Source organism: Apaloderma vittatum, unplaced genomic scaffold (assembly GCF_000703405.1).
Source record: "Apaloderma vittatum isolate BGI_N311 unplaced genomic scaffold, ASM70340v1 scaffold9812, whole genome shotgun sequence".
Classification (NCBI taxonomy): Eukaryota; Metazoa; Chordata; class Aves; order Trogoniformes; family Trogonidae; genus Apaloderma; species Apaloderma vittatum.
In genome coordinates this window covers 1-10,648 of record NW_009703063.1, presented here as the reverse complement: position 1 = coordinate 10,648, position 10,648 = coordinate 1, and the positions used below count along the sequence as shown (strand labels likewise).

At 39.4% G+C, this 10,648-nt stretch overlaps 1 protein-coding gene across 1 annotated transcript; it reads right to left on the bottom strand.

Moving 5' to 3' along the window:
- Positions 1 to 8,706: 8,706 nt before the first annotated feature.
- Positions 8,707 to 9,067, bottom strand: IDNK (idnK, gluconokinase homolog (E. coli); the record flags this gene model as incomplete). The annotated part of the gene is made up of 1 exon (XM_009864474.1): positions 8,707 to 9,067. A coding segment is annotated over one exon (361 nt), but the record flags the coding sequence as incomplete, so codon positions are not given.
- Between the last annotated feature and the right edge of the window lie 1,581 nt (positions 9,068 to 10,648).

Sequence of the window (10,648 nt, the reverse complement as noted above, 5' to 3'; positions counted from 1 at the left end):
CAGTGTTTCTTTAACTTGAAAAAATGTAATTTATTTTTGATAACAGCTCTTAAATCTTTAAAATACGTGCTTTATTTCATTTGACTCTTGGGATTGTCTTGTTATAACTAAAATCGGTCTGATGCATTTTAAAGTGGAGTGCAGTAGTTCTCTTCAAACAGTGGGAATCAATACATTTTCACTCTGTTGCATGCATCTCACTACTTTTGTTCTGCATTATTTGTGATTTTTTGTTTTGGAAACAATAAGCTTTCACAATTGAGTGAAAAGGTTTTTTGTCTGACCTACAACTGTCCAATTTATTTACTACTTAAACATTAGCCTTTAGTAGTAATTTATGTAGAAAACAAATTTAAAAGTAAACAAAATTAATTGAAGCTACAATTTGTGGGTACCAATACTGCTTATTGTGATTTTTGGAATGTGGGTTTTTTTTTTTTGCTAGCAAAATGCTGTAAAATTTATACCACTTGAGTAATCTACCAATTTTTGCTTTAATTTGTATAAACACAACATATACAACAGAAACAGTTCATTTCTAGAGATCTACATACTGCAGTAGAGTGAAATTATAAGTAATAAAAAAAAATCCAGGAAAAAAAAAAAAGTCGTAAGACTGTGTGGTTGGACTAGGTCCTTTGAAATCCCTTCCAATCCTAACATTCTGCGACTCGACTTTGGTGTAGAATCTTCCAGCATCTTTGGTAACCATTTCAGCAAAAATGCGTAGCAAGTTCAGTTAAAATATACTAGAATTACTATTCTAGTTATCTCTTTACATCTAGCTGTACAAAAACTTGCATTGTTACATTGTCTCAATATTCACAAAGATTAACTGTAAATTACCTTTATCAGGATGCAAATTAAAGGGGCACTGCCTTGTGCTCTGAAACTGCTTTTAAGGCTTCTTGGCTTGATCCATTGAGATTCTAACATATATTCTGATTTGTAATTGGAAACATTACTTCCATTCATGGTCATGTGACATTCTAATTACTTTTAACCACCATATAAAAAATACTGTATATCTTTTGAGTTTTTATTGGTAGTTACTTCTCTTGTGCACAGGTAATAAATGAATTAAAACAATCTTTAAGCACCTAGTCTCACCATGTTTGCATTTGAGAGTTACCTAGAATTCAAGATAACTGACCAGCTGAAAAGTTGCCATTTGAGTGTGAGGTCCGGGACTATTCACCAGCTCTGGGCTAAGATTAGTAAACAGCTCCTGGAGTGTGTGGTGGAGGGAAAAGAGTAAGAGGCATATGATGTTGAAGACTACTAGCTTAGATAACAAGGGGGCTGCAGGGTGAGAGACACTATTGTGTCTGTTACTGATAGCATCTGCTTTTTATTGGTCATCTGCGTCCATGTAGTTGTGAACCTGCTCAATGAATTCCTGTATTACTTTTAAACACTGGTTTTGAACACTTCTGTCATTAAAAGAAAAAGCATTGCTTGCAAATGGCTTACAGTTACTCATTTTAACTCAAAAGTTTTTAATCGGTTTGATAAAGCAAAATTAAAATGCAATACAAAAGAAGAAGTTGAACACTTCAGCATATCACATTCTGTGATATGGTGATTTTTAAAAAACTCTTGGAAAAACCATGTGTGCAGATTTTTTGGCAATAACTGAATTGTATTTTTATCATAGAAGTTTCACTCGCTTTCCAGTAATCTTGTCTCTTACTTTGCAAGTAAGTAAACTGGTCAAATACTACTGCTGCATAGTACTAGGGAAAATAAACCAAGATCTATCTCTTGGTTGGCAGCCTCTGCCTTTGGATCAAAGTCTCATAGATGCAGCAGCACAGACTGTTAAATAAACAGAAATAAAACAGAATCTGCAGGTAAGATGAATTTAGTGTAATAAAAACCTTTAAAAATACCTGCAGTTTGTGCACAAAATTATTAGTTTTATTTCCTAGCCAGTGATCAGACCCATCCTCATACTTCTGCAGTGACTTCTGTTGGGTGGGTAGCTTTCAGTGCACCAAGCACAAGGGAAGTGGTGGATAGCAAGTAGTTTCTGTAGGATAATCACTATGTTTTTGCAGTTATATTCACAGTGACTGTTTATTAGGATCTTCAAAGTAACTAATTTGACTTCACTCACTGGGACCTTACTTCAAAAAAGTGAGACTCCCTCATCATTCAGAAGTCCAGTCCTCTTGAGTATATGATCTGTAATATCCAGAGAGGCTACTTTCAAATGAAAAGGCGAGGCTGAGGTGGGGAAGGGAAAAATTTTTACCAACAAATAAACTATTTATTTTAAATAAAATAAAAATAAAAATAAACCAACAAATAAACTATTTATTTTAAATAAAAATTTAAACCAACAAATCTAACTAGCATGAATGCTTTCTTGAGAGAAATTTGGTTCACTTGCGTATTTCAGTTGCACGTTACAAAGTAAGAGGCACTATATTTAAGGTCAAATTTTACTGCAATTCAACGAGAGATGAAGTTTGACCTAAATTCTACAATGCGCCTTTGAGCCAAGTTTTCTCCTGAAAGTACCATCGATATTTATGAGTAGCTATTATCAATTAGTAACAACAGTTACTAACTTTCTTCTAAGTAGTGCTAGAACACTGAGCCGTCTTCAGCATGGGAGAAATTTTGAGGTTTTTTCTGAAAACGCAGTAAGTAGAACAAAGTTTATAGGTGGGGTAAATTTTTTTTCTCACATCTTTTAACAACCAAAACGCTTCTTGGTTTAATAGCATATTAAAATGTTTCTCCTCACCCTCCTACCCTGTACTTGTTGTTCCTGTCTTGCTTTAATTCTTTCTTGAGAAGTATCATCTACCTCTTCTTTCACAAGCAATCTTGCAGTTAACTCTCTGAGCATTTTGATGACTTGTATTTGAAAACTGCAGCTTGCAGTTTGGACCAGAAGAAGGGCATGTGTGTCTGAAGATTGTCCCTCTTTTCATACTTACTTCTTTTCCCCTACGTTCTGCCAAATTATCTGATCAGATTGTCCACAAAACTGCTTTTTCTGACCATCAAACTAGTGCTAGAGAACGTAACTGCTGCAAAAAGAAAAAAAGCTTAAAGTCATGGTAGTGCAAATTGAGAGATGCCATTTAAAAGATTTAGAAAGCATGCATTCAGATCAAGCGCTCTTACAGTACTATTGGGAATGCAAGAGCAAGACAGCTGGTTTTGTAAAGGAAGAGAGGTCTGCTCAATTCTGTTCTTGGTTCAGTGCCTGCATAATGAAATAACCACCGTGGTTTAGAGATGAGTTTGTAGGCACCTGGGTCTGTACCTTGGCCTGTGTAGATAACTCATGCAGTTTAAGAAAACTCTAACCTTCCTGTGTCTAATGTGTGACAGAATACCGCTGTTAGGATCTAACGTTTCATTTTTATTTCATCATTATGACCTTGCAAAATGTTTATGCTGTAGTAGGTACAGTATTTACACAGCATGTTATGAGCTGCGCTTTGCACAAATGCTTAAGGAGGTGTAATGCATGAGCCTTCCATACATAACTTGTACTTGTGGCAGAGACAGAAAAAGCAATTTCTAACTCCAGATATTTTCTCCTTAGTTTTTGCTGCCTTTGATAAACATATTTCAAAATATGGGCAGCAAACTTGCATCCAGATAACCCAAGTTAAATATAAGTAACCTGCCCAACTAACCTGAAAGGACATCCCTAATACAGTTCATTTAAAAAAAGTTAATTTAAAAAAGTTAATTTTAAAAAATTCATTTTAAAAAAATAAAGAATGAAGCATTGTAGGGTAGTGTTTGGGCAGGTAAACGAAACTTATGCACAGGGGTTGTCCTGTAATCTTTTTGTTCCTCTGTGCACATGTACAGCCTCATTAAAACTGGTGAGTGGCTGTATGGTTAGCAAAACTGATATTTTAATCTCTTAATTTGTGATGCATGGGATTTACGTGAACAGAAGTAATGCTTTGTTTTCTTTCAGAATAGGAGGTAGCAGACTACTTATTTAAGTTGACAGTTGTCTTCTCTGCAGTATCTGAGTTGTCTTCTCTGCAGTATCTGAAACTGTCTTTGTGGAGCTGGGGTCTGCAGACAGCCCTGTGAAATGAAAGTTCAGTTTTCTTTTTAAGCAATTTGTTCATTCCTGCACCTACATGTGCAGCATAAATTGAACATTAGTTGAGCAACATTCCTTTTCTTAAAAAAAAAAAAGAGCAGGAAGAGTTTAAAGGGAAAGCATGTATAAGAAGCTGTGCTCCTGAATATTTCACCTTCGCTTTCCAGTGAAAGTGACAGGTTCATGGTTTCTACTCGTTTCTTCAGAGGGGCAAGTTCTCCAAATTTTTTTTGGCTGTATCTGTGGCTTTCTGAGATGGAATAAGGTGGAGGCAAACTCCCTCCTCTTCTGAGATTCTGAGTGAGAAGTGCAGTGTAGTGGTTTGACCCTGGCTGGTGGCCAGGTGTTAACCACAGCTGCTCTATCAGTCCCCCTTCTCAACTAGTAGGGGAGAAAATATAATGAACGCACATGTTTTGAGATAAGGAGAAAGATATCACTAGCAGTTTCTGTTCCAGGCAAAACAGACTTGATTTGGGAGAATAAATTTATTAACAAACAAATCAGAGAAGAGTAATGAGAAATAAAAGCAGATCTTAAAATAACACCTTCCCCCCGCCCCTTCCTTCTTTCTGAGTTTAACATCAATCCAAATATATCCACCCACAGGGAATGGGGGTTGCAGTCAGTTGATCCAGTGTTGTCTCCGCCACTCCTCCTTCCTTCAGGGGAGGACTCCACACTCTTCCCCATGGCCATTGTGGCGTCCCTCTCATGGGAGACGATCTTGACATGCTTTCCCCAACATGAGTCCTCTCATGAGGGACAGCTCTTGACAAACTGCCCCAACATGAGTCCCTCTCCATGGGCTGCAGGGGGACAGTCTGCCTCACCATGGTCTTCACTACAGCCGAGGGGAATCTCTCTGCTTGTGCCTTGAGCACGTCCCCCCACCCTGGCCTCTCGCTTCACTGACCTTGGTGTCTTCACATGTTCTCACTCCTATCTCCCAGTTGTTCTGTGGTGCATTTCTTTTTTCCCCGCTTCTTAAATAGGATTTCACAGAGGCGTTCCCATCATCACTGACAGGCTCAGCCTTGGCCAGCGGTGACTCCGTCTTTGGATCTGGCTGGCATTGGCTCTGTCGACCTGGAGGAAGCATCTAGCACCTTCTTGCACAAGCCACTTGTACAAACCACCGCCTCTGCCACTGAAATCTGGCCAGGCAAACCCAACACATGCAGATGCTTAGCATTGCAGAGGGATGTGGACAGGCTGGATCAATGGGCTGAGGCCAATTGTACAAGGTTAAACAAGGCCAAGTCCCAGGTCCTGCACTTGGATCACAACCCCAGGCAGTGCTACAGGCTTGGGGAAGAGTGGCTGGAAAGCTGCCAAGCAGGAAAGGATCTGGGTATATTGACTGACAGCCAGCTGAGTGTGAGCCAGCAGTGTGCCTAGGTGGCCAAGAAGGCCAACAGCATCGTGGCCTGCTGCATCAGGAAGTGGTGTCAGCAGCCCCTCTACTTGGCACTGGTGAGACCACATCTTGAGTACTGTGTTCAGTTTGGGGCGCCACAGGATAAGACATGACGTGCTGGAGCACGTTCAGAGAAGGGCAATGAAGTTGCTGAAGGGTCTAGAGAACAAGTCTTAGGAAGAGCAGCTGAGGGAACTGGGATTGTTTAGCCTGGAGAAAAGAAGCCTGAGAGGAGACCTTACTGCCCTCTAGAACTACCTGAAAGGAGGTTGTAGTGAGGTGGGTGCTGGTCTCTTCTCCCAAGTTAATAGCAAAGGAGGAGAGGAAAAGGCCTCAAGTTGCAGCAGGGGAGGTTTAGAATAGATATTAGGAAAAATTTCTTCACTGAGAGCGGTGAGGCGTTGGAACAGGCTGCTCAGGGAAGTGGTGGAGTCACCATCCTTTGAGGTGTTCAAAAAATGTGTAGAGGTGGCACTTCAGGGCATGGTTTAGTGGTCATGGTGGTGTTGGGTTGACAATTGGAGTTGAGGATCTTGGAGGTCTTTTCCAACCTTAATGAATCTATAATTTTGATTATCTTCAAATCAGCGTTCTGAGAAAAAATTGTTTAACATCTTCCTGTTTTCATTCATGTACTGCCAGCTGCCCGTTCTTGGAAACAGGAATTCCTCATGAAGGCTTGGTCTGTAGAATACGACTAGCTTTTAGAGGCTGATAATTTCGAGTTAATGTGGAGGCTAAAATAGTGAAGCACAGAGGTGTCCTCTTAATGAAAGTATGTAAGTGGGAATTTTAGCCTTCATGCACCAGCTAATTATGACATAACAGACTAAAGTTCTGAACCCCAGTAGTGAAAACTGCACTCATCATTCACAAGATTAATGTTAATTTAAATGGTTGGTTTGTTGTGCTTTCAGCATCACCTGAAGTGTGCAAATTTTTTTTTTTTTAAGTAAAAGAAACAGGCAAATATATTAAAAGGTTAAGAGCACGAAATATTCCTATCATGGAAGCAAAGAGTGAGAAATACCTTGACGTAATTTGAAGAAGCGTGAACTGCCTCTAAGAACATACTATTTGGTTTAGAAAAGACGCCCAAACCCAAGGTGCTTACATAGGCTTCCCTAAGAAAGAATGTTTGTGTGGAGTGCATTTTTTTTTGTTAGTGCCAGTCACTCTGTGAACATGCTATAAATGGTGACAAGAAGATCTGAAAATTAGTCTAGCCTTTTCAGAACTCACACTTGAAATGTTGCCCAATTTTTTTGTTTTATTTGAAGGTCTGATTGTATCTGTGAAGGATGCAGTTGCTTTCCATCACTGTACAGTACCCTGATCTACTTTTATTGTGTCTGAAAAAAGTGAGCGTAAATCTGTATTTAATAATGGGTATATTAGAAAATCTCTTTTTAAAAAGGGTGTATTGGGAAAACACGAAAAGTTCATTCCAAGCAAAGGTACCACAAGAGGGTGCCATTTCTTTGATTTTCATAGCCACTAAACTTTCGCAGTTACGGTTACTCACTCGGTCTTCAGAGGTTCCTAGTCTCTGAAGTTTGAGGGTGTTAAGAATCAGAGACGCCTGTCTCTTGAACTTAACTTTGCCTCTGAGCCTTAGGTTTGCATCTAGGCTTGGAATAAACAGATTCTGGATTGAGAGCAAGCTCTTTTTGCTAGTGCTGTACTAGTGTATGGCAGCAAACCAAACCTGGTCACCGTCTGGTATGCTCCCTCCAGGCTGCAAACAAACAGGCAAAGGCCATTTCTAGGTGGGTGTGTTAATGTCTATGCTCTCAAATTTGTATCTAAAAGTGCCCCACATTCAGTCAGACTATTTATTGCACTGATCTAAGCTGACTAGTTTGTCAAGCAACTCACAAAGCCCTTACCAAGATGAACATTTTTCAACTAGTTATCCAGGTAAAAATTACACAGAAGATGCTTTGCAGCATGAGTTTTTCTTCTAAAGGAGCTCATCCATCAACGTAGAAATAAAAAACTGCAGGAAACACTAAAAATAATCCTTGTGCAAGGGCACATGGGGATAACTCCCATTCAGATGTGACTCGAAGCTTTCTTTGCAGAACTATCTGCAGGTTTCAGTAAGTTAAGCTGAAAATGCACTGCGTGTGTAACACAATATAAAAAACTTTTGAAAAAACACTTTGGCAATAAAAAAAGATTTTAACCTGTGGGTGAGGCAACTGACTGAATATTTGGAATCTTCTGATCACAAAAAAAAAGATGTGAAAAACATGTATTACAAAATAGCGTGATCTTGAACTTTTAAGCAGTGGTATGAAGACCTATCCATAAGCATATATTGCACTAGTTACTGGCTGAGGTAGAAGACTAAAGCACACCAGGGCAGAGAAGTGAAGGAGAAAATCCAACTGTAAAACAAATCAGTTTTTCTAAAAGGAAACATCTATCAATCTTGTATTCAGTATTTTAGATTACTGGTTGACTTGCACCCCACTGCACTTCATGAATGGGTACATTTTGTACATGAAAGATCCAAGTTCAGAGCCAATATGATGCCACTTGTACTTTATTTCTAAGGCTTTCCATATGATTATATTTTGTGTATTGCCTCACCACAACTAACTTTTTTCTCACATTTTTCAGCTTGGTGTTCAATATGTACAGTAAGAGTTCATGAAACAAAGTCACCAGTGCCTTGGTGAGGTTAGCAAGGAGACAGAAGCTACAGCTTTTTGAAAATCTGGCAGTGAAACAGTGTCAGGCACAGAACTTCATCATGCATGTTCTGCCTCTTATTCTTCAAGAAAAAAAATGCATTGTTTCTAACAAAGCTGTAAATTCTTTCATCACTTACAAGCAGATGTGCTCATCTCCATGTCTGACTGAGTGAGAATTCAAGAAGAAGGAAAAAAATTATTGTGTGTGACTTAGCAGGACTTTCAAAAACAGGCACATCCTAAAATGGGAGTTTTATCTTCATGTGGTGAAGGCTTTAAAAAGTTGACAGTATTTTAAAATTTCATATTTCATGTCTTTTACAGAGCCATGATAAAAATACCAAGACTAGTAAACCAGGTCTTTAATATTGCAGTCCATCTAGGTATCAAGAAAATTAAGTTGTTTGGATTTAATAATCAGTTTAGTAATTAAAATGCTGTTTCATACCCTTGATACCCTTAAGGGAATTTCTGTATGCGTATTGAGCAGACACTTACTCCAGAAAAGTCTCACCCTGCAAAATGGCACTCTCAATCTCCTGCACTATTTTGGGGAGAGACTTTTCTAGACTGACTGTAATGAAGTTTTCTGGTGCACTAGGAGGCTCCAGAGTATCAAACTGAGACTGGAGAAGTTCAGGTGGCATAAAATGTCCTCTCCTCTTCTCCAGGCGGGCAGCAATGATGTCTATAGGCCCATGCAAATGAACAAAGAGGATTTTCAGTGCTGTGTTTTCTCCTGGTTGCTCTGGCTGGTTGCTTTCAATTGCAGATGCTCCACTAACTAATATACGCCTGTACATCTTCTTCAGTGCAGAACAGGCCAGAACTGCATCTTGACCAAATGAGTCTTCTCTGTCAATAAAAGTAAACAAACAAACAAACAAAACCATCCACCTGTGGCATAACAAAATGGCTCGTTCTGCTGAACAAGAGAGAGGAACCCTGGATCCTGAGGAGTAGTGGCATTTTTTTCATAATTTTGACAGGATTCTGAATCCAAATTTCCAATGCAAGTAAAGATGTGATTTTGAAGTGAGGTCAGTCTAGCCATCCTCCTGATAAAACCTCAGTCTTGTGTACCTTCTTTATTAGCCACTATTCTTTCCTAAATTAAATTCAATTCCAGCACAAGGAAGTGTCACGATCATCTCCTTAACTGCTGAAAAAACCAGCAAAGGAACATCCAACAAACTTCCATCCATTATCTATAAAATTACTACACTAATCTATCTGAAGAGTAAATGGCTGCTGAAGAGCAGCAGTGAGCTCTGTTCTTTGATATATACACAGGTATACTTCCACCTGTTTGAACTGTCTCAGATTTAACTGTAATGTTATATTTTCTGTTTCCTGTAAACATACTCATTGGCAGCACTGCATATATGCCCACTTCAAGTTAAACAGGGGATTGGATGCAGGCAAATTAATGCTCTGCACATGTATTTTTTACTGGCAGGGCTTCTTAAAATAAAACAAGCATTAAACTGTGGGTATGTCTGTTCCACTGAAAAGCAAATCCAGAATAAGTTGTCTCTTTGAAGAGTGATTGAAATGCTTGCCGAAGGAAATATATTCTGTAATCAAAATTAGGTATAAACCTATTTAAAAATCACGCTGTATTAATCAGATTTTGTTTCACAGGAAATAAGAATTTATAAACACCAAAAACACCAGGAGACCTATACAGATAAACAAAGAACTCCTGGCGAAAACCAAATACAAAAGGGGAACACACCAAGTGTGGAAGCAGGGACTGGTAAACTAGGATGATTACAGGGAAGTTGCTCATGTAATCAGAGACCAGGTTAGAAAAGTTAAGGCCCCGACAGAGTCAAATCTTGCCAGTGATATTCGAAATAACCAAAAAGGATTTTACAGGTACGTAAGAGAAAAAAGAAAAATGAGAGACAATGTGGGGTCTCTCTGGGAGGATACAGGTGACCTGGTTACTGAGGATGTGGAGAAGGCTGAAATACTCAACAACTTTTTGGCCCAAGTCTGCACTGGCAACCACTCGAACCACACCACCCAAATCACGGAGGGTGTTGGCTGGGTCTGGGAGAGTGAAGAACCACCCAGGGTAGGAGCAGATCAGGTCTGGGAACACCTAGAGAACCTGAAGGTCACAAGTCCATGGGACATGATGAGATACATCCACAGGTCCTGAAGGAACTGGTGGTTGAAGTTCCAAGGCCACTGGCCATCATATTTGAGAGGTCCTGGCAGTCTGGTGAGGTTCCCACAGACTGGAAAAGGGTGAACATAACCCCCATCTTTAAAAAAAGAACCAAAGACAACCTGGGGAACTACAGACCAGTCAGCCTTACCTCTGTGCCAGGTAAAATCATGGAACAGATTCTCCTGGCAGCTGTACTAAGGCACATAAAAAACAATCAAGCGGGTGGTGATAACCAGCATGGCTTCACAAGGGGC